Below are 22103 nucleotides of genomic sequence, written 5' to 3' on the forward strand. Positions count from 1 at the left end.
GCGTGAATCATTTATCTTTTTAAAATACCTACTTACCGATTGCGGCGCAGCATTCTATCTTCATGTTGGTAACTTTCATAACTACAACTTTTCTCCGTTTATTTCTGATGAAAGGAATCCGACTAATCCAACAATCGTTAATATAAGTCATCATACTACATCTTCCTTATCTATAACATGCAAAAGAATTTCTTTATCATGTATATACATAAGTTTTTATTATAAGTTATTAAATGTTTCCTAACTATGATCATATATATAAAACCAACAAAATATAAAGAATGTAAATGCGCACATAATAAATAAACGGCAAATAAGAACTTAACACTGTAAATTTCTATTGTCTCAAATATACAATTAATCTATAAAAACACTTTCAAATTTCTACATAATTAAAATATATTAGATCAAATTGCATAGCTATTATAGAAAATACGCCAGTGTTGACAGTGCTATAGCAGATTAATTTTTAAAAGGCAGTATGAAAGTTTGTCGGTAGAGTAGAAATAGATTGCACACGTACGTAACGGAATACTGAACACTAGGTGGCGGAAAGTATTCCTATGGTGGTACCAGACAGGTAAGCAACGGCGGGAACTGGTAAAAGAGCGAGAGAGGACTTATCAATGTAACGGTCGAAAGTAAGATAGACTTGGTGAGGGACCACAGAACACGGTCCAAGTAATACAGTAAGAGTATAATACCTTCGTTCGTTTGAGCAGTATACTGCTGGACGCCATACTCAGCGCGTGTGGTTGTTTCACTTTGCTCAAAATATGCAGGATCTATGATACTTGCATTTGTTGTTATTTAAAGTGCATCTCATAGAAAAAGTGCCAAAAGTTCTGCCTCCAGCAGGGATGTTTTGCCATCGGTAACGAAACTTCCTAAAAGGATAGAGGAACAGAATGACGTCCGAACGATTTCACAGGTGAATTTCCTTTTATACGAGCAACAAACTTTGTGCATACCTTTCTGAGTTTTCATGTTTTTGTTTCTCTACCAATGGTACGCGGTACGCTTTAATATACTACAACAAGATATCTATCTAAGATCCAGGAAGCAGAGAAATGTCGTGGAGCCAGGTTCTTGTCTCTGGCTAGAGTGAAAAAATGACATGCCTGGTTAACCATGAGAACGAAGTATTGCACTTTGAAATCTTGACCACCAACTACAATTCGATAAGAAATCAATCGAAGAAATTTATTGTTTCATAATCACTGCGACATCACAATTCAAAATTCACCTATTTTTAATTTCTAGTTTCATATGTAGGTGTAGATATTTCTGTTTTTCTTTTTTGCGACAATTATAAAAAACGGGTCTTTTATTAATATAAATTAACTAGTACATTCAAAGATAGTACACGGATATTAATTGATTTAATAACAAAATTTTGGTAACAATACTGCATCATTTAATATAAGTGATACGTACAGTATAACTGAATGAAAGAATTTAAAAAATTTGAAGCATACCTACTTACCCAGAACTGTACAATGGCTATGATCATGTAAGTACTATCTCATCGGTATATGTACATCATAGCACGCGTGCGGAATTTATGCATGAGAACACCTTTGCTTTTATTTGATTCAGCAGGAAGATTTATCATCCAGCCCACTTCTACGAGCACCAATTGTATAATGTATACTCCACTTCTGAATATCACCTTTCACTGAAAAAAGTATCCATTTAATTAAAAGGCGCAATAATTTACTCTTCAAATAGAAATACTTAATAAACTAAATCATTATTTAGAGAACATAAAATGTAAATCGTCAATGCTCTTTCTAATGAATAACGCATATACAGTTGCGTCCCACGAACTCTGTTCATCTGAAATATCTTTGTTATTTCAAACAATATGCGAAAGTATTACGAATTAAAGTTGTAGGATTTAAAGAAATACATACATATGGTAACAGATAATGGTTTCTTTACAGGTAAATGCACAGGAAAGATAAGGAGATCAATTTTATTTTTTTAAATGCGATATCCAATTTTTCATACTTGAGTTCGATACCATAGCGGATTCTGGGTATAAAAGGAAGGTACATTTATCCCACACCTTGCCGTTTCTGAGATATTTGATTATGTTCATCTTTTTACTTTCGTTATGAGTCATGCTGGAAGATGTATGTAATACTTCAAATGTAAACAAATAATAGACATATAAAATGGTACTGTTGTGCTTTTGATACATTTGTTCATTTTAGAAACATTTTCGCGTATTGTTTGAAATAACAAAGATATTTCAGGTGGACAGAGTTCGTAGGACACATTATATTTTCTTATAAAATTTTATACATAATTATATACAATTATTATGATTTTTAAAAATAACAATTAGGAATCTCATCTAATTTAATAAAAGTAATCATTTGTCTTACAACACTTCTACATACTTTCATTTAAGTAAAATCAATACGTGTCAAGATGTATTCATGGTTAATGATTTGTAACATAGAGAAAATTATCATGCAAGGAGCTCGTTAGAACTTTGTACGTGCTTTCTCTGACATCTTCGCTCATATTTTTCATTTAGGACTCTTTTCTCATTTCTTTTTTTCATATTACAAATAGACTCATACATCTTTAAATATATATATATGAAACAAAATAGAGTAACGTCAAATAATCGAAGTGTTAAAAAGTGAAAGTAAACTTTAAACGTTAAATTTCATTGTATACATACATATATATACGAATGTAAAATTTTGTATAATAATTCTTAATTAGAGAAAGACTAATTAAAAGAAGAAAACTCGAGCGAAGGAGAAAACGATGACGTGCTATGTCACATTATCATGACACAAGATATGCAGTTTAATTCATAAGTAGAGCTAGGAAATTATCAAGAAACGAGATAACTATATAGTAATGAAATATCTATTACTTCTAAATACATGTATAGCGGGAAGTGCTCCTACAACAAAAGATACTAATTATTTAAAGACTCGATGATCTTTTGGTAGAATACGACTTTTTTGTAATTCTAATTGTATTATATGTCGAAAGAGGTAACTTCGTTTATTATAAAATTTTTAATCTTGATTATTAATGTCTGTCATTAAAAAATCAGAATATTTTTGCATCAAATATCATTAGATATAAAATCGTATAATTGAAATATTTATCTTTTAAAAAACATACTATATCAAATATAACAGAATTCTTTAGCGGTTATATGTGATCAGTGATTATTTGAAAATAATTGTTTTCTCTATAGAGCTGCACGCGATGGCGCCTTAGACATCTTAAAAGAAGCAACAAAAAAGGATTGTAACGCACGGGATGACGGTGGAATGACCCCTACATTATGGGCAGCCTTTGAAGGTCATATAGATGCTCTGAGACTGCTCGTCGCCAGAGGGTATACTCACAAAACTATTTACTTATAAATACATTCGAGAAACATCCATACGCATCACAGGGTTTCTACGAAACTATACTATACTATACTATACTATACTCTTTTACGAGTTACAATTAATAACTAGTTTATTTCAAAAGAAGACTTTATCGCTGCATGTGCATGTTTATATTAATTTACCATATCACTTGCAATAGCTCGTGGAAAATAGAATCCTTAAACAGAAACGATGTAATACCTCTCGATTCTTGGATGAACAGTTTTATCGTCAAACATTTCTTATTTCTGGTTACATTCCTATTTCTGCATCTGCGCACTAAAACAGAAAAGATTCGCGGTAAAATGTAACTGCTCACGCGTGCACAGACGATACTTTTGATGTAATTTTTTACACAAAATATTTTACTTCGAAAATGTAGATTTCTTAATAAATATGAGATATAAATATTAGATAAGATAAATTAAATATAAATACTATATCTTGAAACAAATAGTTCAACTAAAATATTAAAAAATCTCATTACAACAAATTTCCTCCTACTGCTATATTGTATGATCCTACTATATTGTATTACCGATTTTTTTAACAATTTCTATTTATGGCATCTTGTAAATTTATTACTTAAAAAAGTAGACTTATCAACATGTAATACACAAAATTGAAGAAGCTTATACGTATGTATCTTTAGTTAACCTTGAAAGTCACATGTAAATTAAGTACGAGGCCGTTATGGTTAGTGAACGCGGAAACTTTAACAATACTCCATATGAATAACATTCACAAAACATGAAAAAAATTGCATTAATCGCTGAAACATAGATTACTTTTAAAACGTACCTCTAATATAAAATATTCGTGGTTTCCTTTTTCCTTTAAGTACGTACATGTATGAATATACACGAGAGTTTTGTATTAAACGATGACAGATGTGCGAAACCGGAAATATATGCTATAATCTGGCATCTATCGACCCCACGAACGGAAATTACGGCCAAGCAAGCACCGATGGAAAACAATCGAATCGGAGTGGGAAACAATACGAACGGAACAAAACGCAGGGGAACGGAATGAAATGGAACAGGGGAACAAGGAATTGCCATTCATGTAATCATTTAAAATCGTTGTTGGACGTTAACCTTCTCTAGTTAAAATATTTACTTACCCATTTTGTAGACAAAATAAAATGCAGAAATTGTAACTTATTCTTGAAGTAACAGAAACATTCAATAATTCAATCACTGATATTAATACGATCATACATAAAAAGAGTAATGTTTGATCACTACGATAAAAGATATAAAATCTAGTATAATATAAAATAGTCACATTTCTTACACGTATTGCACTTACTGTTACTTACATTATTATATACAGAGAGTACACGGTTTAATGTAGTGTATACAGTATCATTTAATAACATAATATGTATAAAAGGGTAAATGCATTTAATAGAATATTACTATAATTTTTCTATTCAGGTGTCTTCTATTATTTGTTTCAATTTCACAAATGTTCTATTTCTCAAGATTTATTTTGGATGATAATTCGTATGGGATCTTTGAAACTACCTTACGACTGTACATTATTTCATAGGATCAGCGACGATCCGTGAAGAGCTGATATAAAAGCTAAAAGACAGCACGTGCCCTATTATGAATAAGATCATATGTCGTTCGACTGGCTTCAGTGTGGTCGACGAACGATAGAAATTCGATATAAGACCCGGTATCTTTCCGGAACTTTGTTCCGCTCGTGTGTCATTGCGTGACAGGATGTGATGCTACAGAACTCATTTATTCCCTCCATTCGTTTTCGAAGGTCAAATCCCCTAGGGTAAAAATATATATTTTTAACGACGATTGTAAAAATGCAAACTATTACTACGTCGTTCAAATTTGTCAATAGGAAAATAATGACATCACATATTATACAAGCTATATTATTTTAACTACATTCCATTCTACATAATCCCTTGTACTTCAAAACTTTAAAATTAAAAGTTAATGAAGATATTTGCAAAAGCAATGTGGAAATGAACTCGCAACTTCATCCTTGTGAATATATGCGTCGAGTAACAAGTAGCAGATGTGGAATAATTTGTATTTTAACGATTTTCTTTGTAGGGGAGATCCTGACAAAACCGATTATTTTGGTAATACGGCCCTTCACCTGGCAGCGGCAAGGGGTCATGAATATTGCGTCAAGTTCCTCGTGAAATTCGGCTGCAATATTTGGTCATTGGATATCGACAGGCATTCAGCTAGAGACTTGGCTGCTATAAATGGTAGAGAGATGACTCTTCAGTTTCTAGATCTTGCTCAAGCTGATCAAGAATTAAATAATCGCAAAAAGAGTCGTTTACTTCGAGAAAAGGCAGAAAAAGATGCTGAAAAACGGTATTTATACAATTATTTAAATATGTGCAAAAGGAGTATATAGATATAAGAATATGTAAAAGAATATAGTAAAAAAATGTTATACCTCAACACTGATACAACTTCCACTTTCAATTTTTATCATCATCAATTATGTATAAAACAGATTAAAAGAATATATGAAAAAACAGAAGATGGCGGAAATCAGAGCTGAAAAGGAACAGAAAAAGTTATCAAAAGATCGAACGAAATTGGATTTAGCTACGGTTAACGAAACCGGCATTCTACCTCACAAACCCAGTATGTTGACCTTCAAAGGTCGAGTGAAGCCTTCACCAACATTCAGCGATATCGTTGGCACTACTGTAAAGAAACAAGGCAGTGCAGTATGCAGAAAAGCTTTAGCGAGAAAAGCCGTTGATGATTTCAAAGTAGTAGAGGTAAAATAAATATTTAAACTTACATATTTTTTAAACATGGTTGTAAATAACTAAGAAACGAATTTTAATACTAGCAAATAAGTTTATTAGTGTTTCTTTGAACATAATTCAATAATATAATTAAAAATCAACATTGAATCTATTTTATTTTTATGTATAATATTTCTTTTATCAAAGAGAATTAAGCTCTGTTCTTTCTGATTAAAAATTTTTAGATTGAAGTAAATGGAAAAAAATCGATACGTAGTCTCACTGGTCTTAGAAGAGATTCTGAAGTAATGTACGTAGGAACTTACGAAACGCAAACTCAACAAGCAGGAAGGAGAGGAAAAATCTCTGACGTTTGGGGTACACTAAGCAAAGCACAAAGTACTCCTGATCTCTTGGGCGATCGATCCTTTGACGAAGATACCGAACAAGATGATAGAGAAGACATGGATGGCGTAGGAGATAACGTTTTGCTGCAAGAACCGGCAAGTATCTTCAATCGACCTGGTTTTGGATCGGTAGCATTTCGAAGAGCGGTAAGTTTATGTATTATATTTTTGCATGGTAAAAGAGATTAAACGAGAAATGCCTATTAATTAATTTAAATGTTGTAGCGTGATATTTTATGATATCTTATATGACTACGGGACATTTTAATTAATTCAAATTATGATTTCACGAACATATAAAATTTTTATTGCGAAACGTTCCTTATAACGACCATTCACAGAATGCAGAATTTACCTTAGTATGGTCTATTTTTGTGATTATTTTACTTCACAACACTTATTAATGTTATAATGACATACATAGCTGTAAAATTAAATGATTACACGGTCACTGCTCACGATAATTGTTTTAAATAGTTACATTCCACCCAATTTGATTATATTACTCATTTCTTCAACGATATTAAAGACATTGAATTCGTAATGCATTTCAAATGCAAAATTAACAACGAAAGATATTAATATATTCATCTAAAGAATTTGTTAATATTACAATGGATAGATAATAGAATAATAGCTCATTAATATTATTGAAATGTCTCAAATATAATGATTTTATTTAAAGCAGTGTATAGAAGACTGCTGTTTTCTAACTTTAGATAACAACTACTTTCGATAATCTACCAGTCTCGCAAGTGGATGCACATGAACAAAACGGTAACTCTTGCGTGAATGGTTCTGTAAACGGATCTATAAATGGTCATAGAACCAACTCAAATGGGCACAACGAAGAAATCAGCATAGGAAGCGCAGGTAGTTTAGCTCGCCGACAAAGTATGTGGGATGATGATTTACTTTCAGGTAAAATCCTTTATATTGCTAAATTCTATTGCAAATTGTTAATATATTTATATGTCTGTTAAATTTTTATCTTAAATACTAATAATTGATATAAAATCATATATAATTATAGAGGAAGAAACCGATGAGGAATGGACACCATTGCAAAGATTTTTAGTTGCCAATAATCTTTCATCGGTACATCCGGTTTTAGAATCAGAACAAATTGATCTAGAAGCCCTAATGCTACTAACTGAAACTGATATAGCGGCACTTAAACTTCCACTTGGACCTAAAAGGAAATTAATGAATGCAATAGCTAACAGGAAAAGAGCATTAGATGCTCCAGAAAATGTCATTAAAGATAGTAGACTGTGAAACTTGAAATATTACTGAGGAAACAAAAGAATATTAGCTTTATTTTCGAATATTTTAATCTTGCCTAATAAACTGCTTAAGTGCCTACTAAAAAATTATACAACTAATTTCTAACACAAAACTAAATTGTATACAACGTATAAAAAATCAATACGAACAGTTGCACTTACGTTTTAATTATAGTTCATATAAAATTTCGCGTGATTGTATGATTAAAGTTATTTTAATTACACGGATGTGTAGGTGTTATAAGATTACATTATTTTTTTGCTATAATCAAATCATAAGACGCGATGTATCGCTCCTTGCCATTTTCCTTATAATTAATGTACTACAAAAAATCTACTCATTTCCGGAAAAAATTACAAGCCATAAAAGTATAAATTGGTAATTCACTGTATGAACGACATGTTGAAATACTATTTCATCATGCAAAAATCCTAATTTTTTGCTTGTACGGTGCCTTAAAACAATAGAATACATTACTAAGTTAATCAATGTAAATGAGAATGTAAATGCCAATTTAATAGAATGTATCTTTATACATTCTTTAGACAATAGGATAAGTGAAATTAATTTTTTCTTATTGGTCATATAAATACAATATACAAAGTGTACAAATCGCATAAAACTAAAACATGTAAATATGATACGAATAAATATCAAAAACATTTTATAAAATAGTCTTATTTTGTAAAAAATATGTTAATAATTTGTACACAAAAGGCAAATACTAACAATATAATATTTTTTTCTTTGTAATTTTATTTGTAAATGATTATCTTACAAACAAGAGACGCAAAAATATACAAGCTTCTTATAGTCGCAAAAAATTACAGCACCATTTCTCGCCTCGCCGCGAACAGACATTTCATGTTCTCTTACGGTTTTTCCGTGTTCGTGCAAGTAGAATTTGGTGATACATTTGTTGACAAAAAAGTACATCACGTTGCAATTAATGTGCATCAGAATAAAAAAAAATGGTTTGTAGAAAATTTGTTGGTGCCCTGTGTTTGTGACACGTACGCGTTTCTACGCACCTGTATGATTAGCGTACGAACTACCATTACTGTGAAAAAGATATGATACAGAAGTGATTCTCGCGATCTCACCTACTAAGGCTGCCCGATTAATCGATTAATGAATAATAAATATTGATGTTTAACTTGTCCGATTATTCTAGAGTACTATCAATTTATTAATATAAAAACGGATTAATTTATTTTTACTATTAATCGATTAATTTCAGAGCCCTATAAGCTATGTCTTCTGTTTCTATACACAACAGTCGGTTTTGCATAATGGCAATTTCATTGAAAACTCCTTTTGGCAGCAAATATGAATGACAAATTTCATTAAAGAAACACGGAAGTCATCGATTCACAAAAAGATTACTTATAACGTAAAATTTAATTTCTTCATAAAAGATATGATATTCATATCGCTTCCTATTCATTTACAATCTCAAAATATTTACCTAAAAAAATATCGCCTTCTAGCAGTTTTCATTATAAATGATAAGAAATTTTAATAAACCCGTATATTTTCTTTTGAAACTGTGCACAATATTTTGCACTGACTGTATAAATAAAAAATATTGTATCAGTATAAAAGACAACATAGATTACTAACAAGATTAACTTCCTATGAGAAAAGGAAAGCTCACTATATATGTGGGAAAACTTAGTTTGCTGATCTCGAAGTGTCGTCTCACGTATATGAATAGTCTTGCATTATACAAGGTAGGAAAATGTCAAATACAGTAACAAATTCTTGCAAATAGTCGAACAAGTAACACGTTATTAGATTATAAACAAATATCGATTTTCTTACGATCAAAATCAAACTTCTCAAATATAAATCGAAAATGTCTCTTTACTAAGAAAGGGAAAATAAAGATGACAATGCCTGTACAAAATGACTCGATGTTCCATCATTGACTATTATTTTCTTATCAATAACGTATTCCTAAGTATGGCATCTTCAGCGTGTTACTTTCTTCTATTTAAATGTTAAGTAGAATTACCTTTGTACGAAAATCTACCAAGAAATGAATCAGATCAATAGAATATTATCGTCTGAAAAACTTAAAAACAAATAATGCGACTAAATTTTTTACGTACAAAGATACTTCTCGATATAGTATTATACTTTTCGTTTGAATTGAACTTTCAGAAATTTCAAAAACGTGACCCTGCGTAACCAAAGTGGTCAGGAAAATTGAGTCAAGTGGAATCCTTGGAGTTTTATTAATTGCCGATCATATGATAAATATTATTAAAGCTATCGCATAGGTGTCGATATCAATAATGATAATATTAGCAATACCCCTAAGGCTATTGTTTATCGTTATCATTATAAACGTACGCTATATTTACAACTGAATAACAATTTTTCGCTTGTTTCCGGAACGGTGCTCAAACGATATGAAGGAGAAGGAAACAAACAGAAACAAGTTTACTCCTAAGTGATTTTCGAAGAACAAATGAAAGGAAATTCGAAACGTGAATAGGAAGAATGAACTTTGTTCTTAAATAAATTTATAGGCAGTTCGGTTAAAACATTTTCGAATTTCCTATAATTGATGATCTTCAAAATTCAAGTAGAAGCAGTTACAAGACACAACACTAGAAATAATATACATGTACAGTGACCTTATAATCCGAGTGATGAATCACTCTATTTCAACTTCTCTCTTTGAACATAATGATTCTTATAAAATATGCACGTATACGTACAAATACACATATATACATTACATGTGTATATGTGTATGTGCATATACAGCAAAGAGCTGCCTGTGTCTCTCCGACAATGGCTACATCTAAGACGGAAAGCTCCTTTATTGATTAAATCCATACTAGAAATTGTGGAAAAGTAGATACCTTTACATTGCACGGTTTTCATACTGACTTTCCATGAAACACATCTTCACTACACACTGCTCAACCCTTTGCTTGTAACAAATACACAAAAAAATAAAAATCAACTTCGATACTATGATAATCTTCCATCATTGATATCAAATACAAGAAGATTGGAAGAAACTTTTTATAGAGCCTTTCCACCGATCCGCTAATTTTATCTGTCGATTCTGTTTGATATAAGCATTGTTTATCCTAACTTGCTTAAGATTTATAACTACACAAAGTCTATTTGAGAACCTTTTATCAATTAGTTACACAATTATGAGCACCCGCGACACATATGGAAAGAATAAGACGTGAACATCATTTTTCAGCATTTTCCTTGAACCTTGCTTCTAAACTCGATCTCATGTTATTTAAAACTTAGGCGTGGATGTCATGACGCGTAAAACATGGTAGTAAACACTTTTCGATTGCTTCCAAGGGATCGCACACAAAACAAATAAAGCAGATGTACAATTACAAACAAGACGGATTGCAGAAACAATTAAATATATTATCCAAAAGACATTTTTATGATTCCTCTACATCATATAGAGGTCATACAACAAAAAATGTAGATCCCTTGTTTTTACATGATAAATAAAAATTACAGAATTACAGAAACCAATTCATGAACACATTGTTTTTCATTGCTTTCACTTATGTTCTTATTCTTTCTCCCATCACATATTTCCCTTATATCACCAACAAAAGTCGTATAAAACGTGATCATTTTATTCACAAAAGCGTCCAAGTACGAATTACCTATGATCATTTAATAATCATAACAATATTATAATCAGAAAAGCGATCCTTTGGATTGTGAAAGAACAATCTACAGTCATTTTCTCCCCGTTCCCTTTTTTCCTATAAAATTACAATCATGGACAGTAATATAATTACAAAATACTAGATCACCAATTCATCACTTGTCAAACATCGCACTCGAACAAATTACAGTATATTATGAAGTGACTAAAAAATATCACGAAATATTAGCTGCTAATTTCAAGATACACATTAATTATGTGTAAAGCATGTTAGTTGCAGCTTTTAATATCTCATAGTATGTTTGGCAAGGTATATACTCTTGGTTTATAAATTGATCAACTAATAATCACATATACAGATTTTTGCACAAGAAACAATGACATTCACTCCGTATGGGCACTTTGAATGGTATTTTGTAACACGTTTTCATTACTTCACAACTTATATATATATATTATATATATATATATATGTATATAAATAAATAAATAAATAATTTTCAAATAAATTCTAACCATTTTTTTTTGTAGTAATTTTAAAAACTTAAGTTAACAAATTAATATTTCTTCAAACAATGACAGTAATTTCGATACCTTAATTGCTCCTCACAATTAAATTAATTATTTAAAGCTAAATTAACTGCTCCAATCATTAATAATAGGACCAAAACTTTAAAGTTGATATTAATAAAAAATAATAATGTAACTTGACAAATATTATAACAGTCGAGATATACGAACGTGTTTCATATGGCAATGCAAGTCACTGCCATCTTCTTGAAGTGATTATGTTTAACCGAGAACTATGTAGGGGAGTTGAACCGTTAATAATTAATTTATCAATTGATTAATTAATGGGGAACAAGGGAGCGAGGCTACTTTATACATCGCGCGCCGTTACATGAAACGCGAGCGTTTGTGCGTGGGAGATCCCATATCCACATCGTGCGAAGCAGGCCGTTTATGATGTCGAGCGAATTCGCTACTAATAAAGGCTGACAATTCGGTTTGTCTCCCAGTGCGCCGAGATATTGGTGAACCTACACACAATTTTTAAAAAGAGATTTTGATTATTTAAAGACAATATTAATTACAGTGAACAGAATTTGAACATCAACATAAAGATCTTTCCATCATTATAACTAACACAAAATGATTTCAATAATTCATGGTAAGCTTAATTTTTTTTTACATTTACTACTATATTGCAACAATTCTTACCAGATAATGCAATTGCTTCTCTAAATGTATGTAATTCAGGATCAGGATCATTACCAGGTAGCGGTGTTGGTGCAACGACCATATTTGGTGCTGAACTTCCTGATGAAGGCGAACTACATACCATCATTCTTGGCTTAGGTGAACTTCTGCAAATTTATTAATGCTCATTTTACATCTGTGTTACTTTCATTAATAAGACAAACCTTATAAAAGTTATTGGTCCCATAAAATAAAACATTTAAAAGATTTTTTGCATAGTAAAATACAGTAACATGACATTAATGCTTCTCCCAGCTTCTGGAATTTATTTGTACAAAAACTATAGAAAACACATTTATTTGTACATTAAATATTATTAAAGATATTGATATGATACCTGTGCGAATGTGATCGAGGTGGAGGTGGTTTTCCAGCAAGATATGCTAACAGGTCTTCTCTACGAATCATACGTCTCTTTTTCCTAGCCCAATTCATTATTTCTTTACAACGTTTTTGTCGTCCCATTTCTACACCTAATTCACTGCAGCGACGTATGCTATCCATTGAATCTGTAGAAATGTGTGTTACACTTATATACCAAACTTTGTTAAATATATAACTTATATGATTATCAGCATAAGTAACTAAAGAAAAAAGGAAAAATTGTTATCCGTAAACAGTTATAGTTAAATAGATATTTGAAATAAATAGAAATCCACGTTATTAAGATTATTAATAAAAGACATAATCAATGAATAATTGAAATAAAATTAAAATCTTTTGTAATATGGTCATAAACTTAAATTTAATGTTCATAAAAACAATTAACATTTTGAAAGAATTATTAGAAATTAAAATAATAATTTAAAAATGCCAATATTAGCTTTCTTTAAATTACAATAGGATAGAACAAATCAAAATTTTAACATAAAGAACCATTAAATTTATTCCAAAATAAACAATTCAAAAATATCAATAATTACCTATAAAACAAGCATCATAGTCAACACATGTAAAACTTGTACTGATGAACATTTGATATTATTTTATTATATGACTCATAATTATCTGCAAGAATGATCTAATTTTCAGGAAATGATAGGAATGTATTTCTGTTTTCTATAAATATTCGTAATAGTCCTGAAAGTTTGCGTCAATTAACAGCTGACCTTCAGTATTGGTCAGCTGTGCAAAGCTTTCTGACGCACATGTACATGCAAACACATTATCAAAGTGTATGAATGTGATGTGTGTACGTGTGTGGATGACGGCCGTGCAAAAGGATGACCGAATAGTAAAATTGTAGATAAAAAAAGAGAAAAGAAAAGCTGACACAAAAAAAATAATATCGTAAAGAAAGAAGGAAAGATCACGAGAAAGAAAGACAGATTGTAGGTTTATCTTGCTCACATTGTTGACAAGAGAGACCAAGGAAGTGCACGCACCTTTGTACAACGACGTGACGGTGCCTGCGGCAGTCTGAAAGGGTAGCCATAGAGAGACACCCTGCGTACGATCTGTAAAAGAGCAAAGCCGAAAGGAACTGGTTACACGATCAGATCGATATGCAACACGCGGCGAAAAAAGGGAATCGAAGCAAACGAGAAGCGAGAACAGTGGCGTATCCTCTCGTACGTCGCACAAAATGGATGTCACGCAAAATGGTAACTACAGCGAGGTAGCAAGACGTTTTGCTACTCGTAAACATCGTATAGAACTCGTTCTGAAGATGAGCAAAAAGGAGGACAGGAGCGGCGATCGGTATTATCGTTGAATTAACTTGCCTTTGTACAGCTGGGCGATGGCCGACGCTGTCGTCTGAAAACTCGTCCACATCTGCTGGGAATAGAGTTCCTTTTCGTTATGCAGTTGCGTTTCGTAATCCGGTTCTGTTTCCAGCGCCTCAACGCACTGTTGTTCCCAATTGCTGTACCAGAGATCCATTAGGGGATCCTCTTCGTTCCTATCCTCGCTCATGATTTGCCGTCCTCCAGACTTTTTGCGACCTCAACCCACCTCGCCCACCCACATGCACTCACGATATACACAGAAATCGCGTAACCCTAAACTCCGTCGTATTTTCTCGTTCCTTGTATTTTTTTTACTCTATCTCCTCTTCTGCTCGTTTACTTCACGTAACGCGAACACGGTAGCTCGCATGCACACCACCCGAGTCAGGTCGCGGCCATTACGATGAGCCTCGCTCGAGGATCGCACAAGTCTCACGCGCAACGAAACACGAAATACGAATTGGCAGGTTCGAAGAACAAACTAACCCAACGATACATAATCCCTTTTTCACCCCTCGACTGCGACGACGCACTGATCTCTGGCGGTCTCTGGAAATCACCGCTGCGCTCTATTCAAGGCGATCCAGTACCCTCTACTTGTGATTCTTACCAAAACCATGCACAGTCGATAAAAAAGAATTTGTAATTTTATTCTTTAATATGTATATATGCATTTATATTTCTTTTGTCTATACTTTTTGATTTGTCTCATTTAAAAAACCTTTAATACCTCTTATATATGTAAAATGAAATTAGGATATACTTTGCTTTGATAGCGTATACTTACTAATATTATGAATTGTTTCTTCTTCAAGTAAAATAATGTAAAAAATTCTGTCACATGGACATAATACGATAATAACTGTCATCGACTACCAGAAAATACGAATAGCATTTTATCTGTACTGTAATATTTGAATTATCGATCATGAAATTAACAACGCAATGCAATGTAGTTCGAAAATATCTCGGAAAGGTGGTGCTGGTTGTTGAAATGACGAAAATAATATGCGGTAAAGTGCAACGTTTTATACGCCGTTCATGTTTGTATTTCAGCTGTTGAGTCGTACAGTTGTGCGGCTCGTGAGTTGGGATACGTACGGTTTTATACATCTTTTGCTGACAAAACAAACGTTCTAATTTAAAAATGACAGGGTTTACAGAAAGTGCACTTGTGAAAAGATTAATGGACTTAAATCCCTCTCAACAAAGCATTCAAACACTTTCTCTTTGGTTAATTCACCACAGAAAACATCATCCGACCATCGTGAAAGTCTGGTTTAAAGAGATGTGTAAAGGTACGTGACGCTTGTCGTAAGTATATCTTTGCTATTTATTTTATATTTAAAACTTTAGACACGTGGTCGAATATTATTTTCTTATTGAATTATTGCAAAAAAGTATTACAAATCGAATGTATGTGAAATAATCTTCGAAAAATGTCTAGGTTAACTTATAAGTTAGATTTTCGCTACGTAATTATGAACATACTTTTCGTAACAGTATGTCAACTGCAAAATTGTATTTATATCGTTAGTATTTATTTAATACAATCAGAATATGTTACATTTTACATGATATTATAATTTTCAATGTAAAAGTAAAATTCAGTACATAATATGCTTTCACATATACAATGCAATTGTTATTAATACTTTATATAAATGACATCATTATTTAGAGATTTTTAAAAATATTTCTCCACTTTTTACATGTTAATTGTTCACTCGTCACATTGTAATTATATTACATAATATATGTTTGAACTAATTATTTCATAAGTGTCATAATTTATTTTATAATAAAGTGTTATAATAAATCTGATTTACTGTATAATTACAACTTTTCTCACATATTACATTTTGTTACAATTTCAATTTTAACAGAAAAAATGCAAATTAGTTTATTTTTTTTATATATAATTGATTTATAAAATTGATGAATTTATACTTTATCAAATATTATTATTAACATATTTTTACAGTGAAGGATAATCGTAAGCTGATGTTTATGTATTTGGCAAATGATGTTATTCAAAATAGTAAAAAGAAAGGACCAGAGTTTGGAAAAGAATTTGAGACAGTTTTACCGAAAGCTTTTGAACATATGAAGGGATTTGATGAAAAGACAAGGGAGAGATTAAATAGGCTACTTCAAATTTGGGAAGAGAGAGGAGTTTATGATAAGGCACAAATTGCAGAGTTTAAGGCTGCTTTTACAGATACCTCAAAAGATCCTGGAACACCACCTCCAAAAAAGAAATTTAAGAATGACATAGAAAAAGTAAAGGTAACATAAAACACTGATTTCAGATGATGTTACGTATAATATTTCTAATTATGTTATGTATATCATACATTGCAGAAAGATAAAAAGGAGAGAAAGAAATCAGAGACTGAGGTTGAAGTGGATGGAACCAAGGAGCTACATGTAACACTAAGTCCTCGTACTCCTGCTGGAGACCCACCGGAAACAGAGGAACTCATCAAAGCCTTAATGGTTAATACCATTTATAAAAACAACAAAAATTCGGAATATGTATCGTTAGCAATAAACTATCTTATATATAGAAAAATATATGTTGAATCCATAAGGCATATTGGCAAGCATATTTACAGTTTGATATTTCCATCCCCAATAGAAATTTTAATCATTTCATAACCATCTTTTTTATTCTTAATTTACTTCGCAATACATTTTCTTTTTGTGTTACTAAAAAATTTTTATTTATTTATTGCATAAATAATATAAAATAGTAACATTGGATTTATTTAAAATTTACGTATATAGCCTTTTTAGTCTTTTAGAAGTAATATTCTTATTTAATAAAATGTAGTTCTATGTAAAAGAATACCTTACCCTCTTAAATGATCCATTCATATGATCACGTAAATAGTATAAGACAAATACATTAAACATGTATATATACATAAACATATTGAAGGCAATTATTAAAGAATGCCTTCTCTATTTCAGGATTTGGAAAACACAGCATCCTCAGATGCTGGTGTTAGAGAACGTATTGCCTCTTTACCACCAGAAGTTTCTGAAGTTTCACTTCTTGCGAATTTAGCAGATAGAGCAGCTGCAGATCAATTAAGTGTTGCAGTAAATGAAGCTGCTGCATTGTTAGCAGATTATAACGGACGACTCCAAGCAGAAATGGAAGACAGAAGGAGATTGCTAACTATGCTCAGAGATTACACTTTGGCACAAAGGCAATTACTTCAACAGGCACAAGCAACATTAGAAGTACGATTGTACTCTTTTTAGAAAATAAATCACAAATATTTATTTAAAAAATATATATATATAAATAAAAAATATATATATACTTTTACTACTTTTAATACTTTTTATATAATTTTAAATATATATACATATAATATAAAATTTAATAATGTTACAGGATTATAAAGAAAAACTTAAAAAAGTATGCGCTGTCCGATCTGAGGTAAAATCACACATTTCCAATTTACCTGATTTGACACAATTACCTGATGTTACGGGCGGATTGGCACCACTTCCTTCAGCTGGTGATCTGTTTTCTATGCACTAGCACGTGAGTTTACACGATTGTTGAATTATTTTTTAGTTCCATGCATAAATAAATGCAACCATGCTATGTTAGCTTGGTTTTTGTGATGAAATATATCTTATATTATAACTTTCTACTCTTCAATATTTAATACATTAAATATTGATCCTCGCATGTAATTACAAAGAAAGGTACTGATAAATGAATATCACAGGATCGTTTTACGAAATATTTTAGTAATATGAATAAAGCAAACGAACCAAGTAATTGTATAACATTTCAGAATTTATAAAGCTATAGCGCCAGTCATTTTCAATGTTAGATTTCATTTGTAAACTACCTACTTCTTGTTTTTTGGGTTTTAAGTAAAACGCAAATGAAAGTTAATTTTTACTAGGATATCTTGAAAAATTAAACAAAAATTTTTGGTCCAAAATTAACAACGTTCCTGCTTTCATATTTTATTCATAAAAAGTATTTAATAAATTAATAACTTTCAAATATATTACTGGTAAATCGAGTATATTATAAAGAAATGAAACGGAAGAAAAATATGAATAAACATGTCCATTATTTGAAGTTCTAAATGATACAAATTGGAAATTTTGTTTTCAATTTAATTGTTCCATTGAAAACTTCCAATAGAAATGAAAAAGAAAAGTATATATTTATGAAATAACGAAACATATTATATATGTTAAAAATATGCACTTAGAAATTGGCAAATACAGAAAATTTTTAGTTGTCCAGACATTGCTATTAGCAATGTTAGAATTAGAATGTTACACTTACAATACTTGGTAATTATCCCTTGTATATATATATCGTAGGTAATGTAATACTGGGACTGAGAAACGCGTCTTAAATACATAATGCTATAGTTGATTTTGAATGAATACTGATCTGCGTAAATATATAATATTGTATATGTAATATTGTACGAAATAAATCGCGTGATTGTGCATTGCAAAAATTGTAATAATATGCAGAATATTAATACGAATAAATGTTTTGATCGTTATAATAGTATGTTTCATTTAATAGTCATAATTTTGCTTTATGGTAAATATTTCAATGTTATTGTCTATGTTTCATTACTTATAGTATGATAGTACTGTTTATGACTTAAAATAGTTCGATTGTAATTAAAGTTATTATAAAAAGAAACACACACATGACCAACAAAAATAAAAATTAATCTGCATATAAAATTTAAAATAGTACATTACATATATATTTAATGAATATAACAAAGAATTTTACTTATTTAAAGTATACTAATAAAATTTATTTTACATTTCTATATATATATATATATAGATATATATGTTTATATATATACAATTATGATGTTACATGTATCATTTATCTATATATGAATTTAAATTACTACAACACCTTATGTTTATACTTATATCTTCATACATGTCATATATATTAATGAAATGCTAAACAGAAATTTTAACATGCATCAACTCTCTGCAAATATATGGGAAGAAATATAAATATTATATATTTATTTGATTGAAAAATATTCACAATATTATATATCTAAATTTAAAAAATTTTTAAATCACAAAATATATATAAATAATATATATAATATTGTATATATATATATAATTTTTAATTTAGATACATAACATTGCGAACATTTTTCAATCAAATAAATATATAATATTTATATCTCTTGCCATATACATATGTTTACGTATATATATACACACAATAAATAAGAACATTACAAATATTCTTGTATTTAAGAACTATATTATTTATAACTTATATTATTTAGGAAGTTATGACGTACATGGAATAAAATTTATATCAAATTACATTTACCACTGCTTTGAAATAAATCATTGTAAACCTATTAATTGTTATTGCTTCAATACAAATGAAAATTATTGTATCATCTGTTGGCAATCATTTTTACTAAATTTATTGTTTAAAAGTATTTAGAATGAATGTACATGGAATATATATAATTTAAACATTTTTTACTATTCTTAAAATAATTTTATGAAATACAACATTTTTCATATGTGTATCAATTTTAATATATGAATAGAATTAAAAAAATAAAAGATACTAACTTGAATCTTTTAAATACTAAGTACAAGAAAATATCTTAAATCTAACACTAGTATCAAAAATGTGTTGTATACATATAGTATACACATATTTTTTATAGACACCCTGCATAGCAATTTAGGTATTAATGAACACTTCAGAAACTAACGTAAAATCTACATCATTTCTATTTTTTAAGTTTCATGATGTCGTGATCGAGTTGGTTTAAGAATGAGCTTTCCAGTATCATCACAACTCATATTAAAATTACTAAGAACACTTCTAGCTCTTTGAGTTATGATACTTGGTGCAATTACACGTCTATGGACTCCCATCATAAATAATATAACTGAAACAAATTAAGCATATCCATTTCTATATCTATATATATGTTACCAAAAACAACACAGATCATGTTGATCATGCTTACCTAAAATAATACTAGCAATTGCAAAAAATGGATGATTACATAGACTTTGTGTAAATGATACTGCTGGTGTATTTGGATCTGTTAACCAATGCCATGCACCAATAGCAGTACACACAGAAATGAAACCTAACAACACTGAAAATAGTGATACATTAAATATACATAGAATAAATTTACATCGAGTAACAAAATGAATAAGCAACATTAACGTTACATTATCATCTAATAAGAGAGTTTTATAAAATATAACAGACACAGATAAATAGAAAATCATACTTCTCCAACGCAAAGTGGCTGGTTGTAAACTAGCAATTACTTCAGTAAGTCGTCTTTCAAAAGCTTTCAGATCTGAAAACAACAAAAAGTTAGAAGTTACAAGCAAACACAATATAACCTGAAAACTGATCTTGTATTTGCTATTATGACATTACTGCTATTTCTCACCAAATGCGTTAAATTAATCGTTTAAATTACTAAACTGTTATTTTTACCTTCACACACTGTTTGATCTAAAGACATGTTTTACTTCTTTCATATGTATACATTTAAAACAAACGGATTACAAATAATTCCGATTATAAAATCACATCATGCACGCCACTATCGTTGAAAATATGAATTATCACATAAATAAATATATAATTATATTTTTGATACACATTTTTATACGGACATTCACAAATACGATATAATACTTTAGTATTGTTAGATATTTTCTTTTGAATAAAAAACTAATAAAGTATAATTTTTCAAGTAAGAATTCTTAACAGCGATGTTACGTTTTTCAGAATTTATTTATGTTTAAGAACTAGGACTATACAAATTAAACAAATGGGAACAATTAGAAATAGAAGATTGTGGCAAACAGGAAGGATGTACATGCTAATATAGTTCCATTTTTCATAAGAAAGATTTCCCGGGCGAACGTGCATTTATGTTGATAACTTTATCGTTTCAAGATGTCACTAGAGAATCCTGTTAATCGTTGATTTACTGTTTTAATAACAGATGGTAGCAACGTGTATTTTCATAGTAATATTGTTTAAAAGCGGCATATATGAAACAAGTTCCAATTACAGTTAACAAAATTACTTATTTATCCTATAAATATTGGTTTTATGAAAGACTTAATAATGTTATTTTATTTACAATTTTATAAAACAGCATATCTGTGGATGATATTTAAACTATACATAAACTGTATTAGCACAATACGTATATATTGCAAATAAATTATATAATTTTAAATTACACCTATTTAGTACACCAATCTAAGAGAAACTAAATTAGAAATATGGAATTGGTTGACTAGCTAAATAAATATGTACTTGTTATATTAATAACGACGAGATTTTGTTTGCTCTACATAAACTTATGTAAAATAAATCTTCTTCGTTACATAAATATACGTGTGATCTTTATTTCTATTTCAATACAAGATAACATTTACGAAAATTTGATATAACAAATAAGATACATAGAATTTTAAATTGAAATGTCACTGATATTCGTAAGTTGTGCAGAAAGCTATGAAACATTGCATCTT

General features: G+C 30.1%; 4 protein-coding genes and 2 long non-coding RNA genes across 9 annotated transcripts in view; 2 read left to right on the forward strand and 4 right to left on the reverse strand.

The window, feature by feature from the left end:
• LOC143303410 (uncharacterized) overlaps nucleotides 1–807 on the reverse strand; it is a 203844-nt gene extending 203037 nt beyond the window's left edge. Inside the window, exons 1-3 of the long non-coding RNA XR_013059632.1 lie at nucleotides 705–807; nucleotides 524–597; nucleotides 37–170 (exon numbers count right to left, since the gene is read on the reverse strand). This is a non-coding gene — a long non-coding RNA (uncharacterized LOC143303410). The remainder of the gene's footprint in view (nucleotides 1–36; nucleotides 171–523; nucleotides 598–704) is intronic.
• On the forward strand, nucleotides 727–8484 carry Sans (SAM_USH1G_HARP domain-containing protein Sans). Of its 2 annotated transcripts, none has more exons than XM_033348416.2 (7): nucleotides 727–931; nucleotides 3233–3376; nucleotides 5501–5773; nucleotides 5919–6192; nucleotides 6408–6716; nucleotides 7289–7490; nucleotides 7603–8483. In XM_033348416.2, exons 1-7 carry the CDS (start codon nucleotides 909–911, stop codon nucleotides 7845–7847), a joined length of 1470 nt encoding a protein of 489 aa, XP_033204307.1. In that variant the 5' UTR covers nucleotides 727–908; the 3' UTR covers nucleotides 7848–8483. The 2 variants fall into 2 exon arrangements, with proteins under 2 accessions (XP_033204307.1, XP_033204308.1); XM_033348417.2 differs by lacking the exon at nucleotides 727–931 and adding an exon at nucleotides 4304–4481 and having other exon boundaries at nucleotides 3286–3376; nucleotides 7603–8484.
• On the reverse strand, nucleotides 978–4476 carry LOC117164975 (uncharacterized). The gene is made up of 4 exons (XR_013059631.1): nucleotides 4215–4476; nucleotides 3615–3692; nucleotides 1487–1678; nucleotides 978–1171 (listed from the first exon to the last, which is right to left on the reverse strand). It is a non-coding gene; the product is annotated as an uncharacterized LOC117164975 (long non-coding RNA).
• A 108-nt stretch (nucleotides 8485–8592) lies between the features above and the next one.
• Nucleotides 8593–15116, reverse strand: LOC117164992 (HUWE1-associated protein modifying stress responses). Its single transcript, XM_033348443.2, has 5 exons — nucleotides 14511–15116; nucleotides 14172–14243; nucleotides 13124–13295; nucleotides 12748–12893; nucleotides 8593–12566 (listed from the first exon to the last, which is right to left on the reverse strand). Exons 1-5 carry the CDS (start codon nucleotides 14701–14703, stop codon nucleotides 12424–12426), a joined length of 726 nt encoding a protein of 241 aa, XP_033204334.1. The 5' UTR covers nucleotides 14704–15116; the 3' UTR covers nucleotides 8593–12423.
• A 456-nt stretch (nucleotides 15117–15572) lies between these two features.
• LOC117164991 (regulation of nuclear pre-mRNA domain-containing protein 1B) lies at nucleotides 15573–19078 on the forward strand. Of its 3 annotated transcripts, none has more exons than XM_033348441.2 (5): nucleotides 15573–15814; nucleotides 16501–16805; nucleotides 16881–17015; nucleotides 17493–17768; nucleotides 17926–19078. In XM_033348441.2, the coding sequence occupies exons 1-5, from the start codon at nucleotides 15664–15666 to the stop codon at nucleotides 18073–18075; spliced, it is 1017 nt and encodes a 338-aa protein (XP_033204332.1). In that variant the 5' UTR covers nucleotides 15573–15663; the 3' UTR covers nucleotides 18076–19078. The 3 variants fall into 3 exon arrangements, with proteins under 3 accessions (XP_033204332.1, XP_033204333.1, XP_076479116.1); XM_033348442.2 differs by having other exon boundaries at nucleotides 16501–16799; XM_076623001.1 differs by having other exon boundaries at nucleotides 15717–15830.
• Nucleotides 19079–20297: 1219 nt separating this feature from the next.
• Cnep1r2 (CTD nuclear envelope phosphatase 1 regulatory subunit 2) lies at nucleotides 20298–21505 on the reverse strand. The gene is made up of 4 exons (XM_033348423.2): nucleotides 21049–21505; nucleotides 20834–20905; nucleotides 20558–20692; nucleotides 20298–20476 (listed from the first exon to the last, which is right to left on the reverse strand). Exons 1-4 carry the CDS (start codon nucleotides 21074–21076, stop codon nucleotides 20322–20324), a joined length of 390 nt encoding a protein of 129 aa, XP_033204314.1. The 5' UTR covers nucleotides 21077–21505; the 3' UTR covers nucleotides 20298–20321.
• Between the last annotated feature and the right edge of the window lie 598 nt (nucleotides 21506–22103).

Source organism: Bombus vancouverensis, chromosome 12 (assembly GCF_051014615.1).
Source record: "Bombus vancouverensis nearcticus chromosome 12, iyBomVanc1_principal, whole genome shotgun sequence".
Lineage (NCBI taxonomy): Eukaryota > Metazoa > Arthropoda > Insecta > Hymenoptera > Apidae > Bombus > Bombus vancouverensis.

Excerpts from the sequence above, each read along its gene's own strand:
- Sans (XM_033348416.2), top strand. The coding sequence starts at position 909 with ATGACGTCCGAACGATTTCACAG. Across the intron at positions 932-3,232 it reads ACGTCCGAACGATTTCACAG|AGCTGCACGCGATGGCGCCT; the intron begins GTGAATTTCCTT and ends TTTTCTCTATAG. Across the intron at positions 6,193-6,407 it reads ATGATTTCAAAGTAGTAGAG|ATTGAAGTAAATGGAAAAAA; the intron begins GTAAAATAAATA and ends AAAAATTTTTAG.
- LOC117164992 (XM_033348443.2), bottom strand. The coding sequence starts at position 14,703 with ATGAGCGAGGATAGGAACGAAGAGGATCCCCTAATGGATCTCTGGTAC. Across the intron at positions 14,244-14,510 it reads CATCGCCCAGCTGTACAAAG|ATCGTACGCAGGGTGTCTCT; the intron begins GCAAGTTAATTC and ends GCTCTTTTACAG. Across the intron at positions 12,894-13,123 it reads CCTCGATCACATTCGCACAG|AAGTTCACCTAAGCCAAGAA; the intron begins GTATCATATCAA and ends ATAAATTTGCAG.
- LOC117164991 (XM_033348441.2), top strand. The coding sequence starts at position 15,664 with ATGACAGGGTTTACAGAAAGTGCACTTGTGAAAAGATTAATGGACTTA. Across the intron at positions 15,815-16,500 it reads GTTTAAAGAGATGTGTAAAG|TGAAGGATAATCGTAAGCTG; the intron begins GTACGTGACGCT and ends ATATTTTTACAG. Across the intron at positions 17,769-17,925 it reads AGGCACAAGCAACATTAGAA|GATTATAAAGAAAAACTTAA; the intron begins GTACGATTGTAC and ends ATAATGTTACAG.
- Cnep1r2 (XM_033348423.2), bottom strand. The coding sequence starts at position 21,076 with ATGTCTTTAGATCAAACAGTGTGTGAAG. Across the intron at positions 20,906-21,048 it reads AGATCAAACAGTGTGTGAAG|ATCTGAAAGCTTTTGAAAGA; the intron begins GTAAAAATAACA and ends TGTTGTTTTCAG. Across the intron at positions 20,477-20,557 it reads AATTGCTAGTATTATTTTAG|TTATATTATTTATGATGGGA; the intron begins GTAAGCATGATC and ends AATTTGTTTCAG.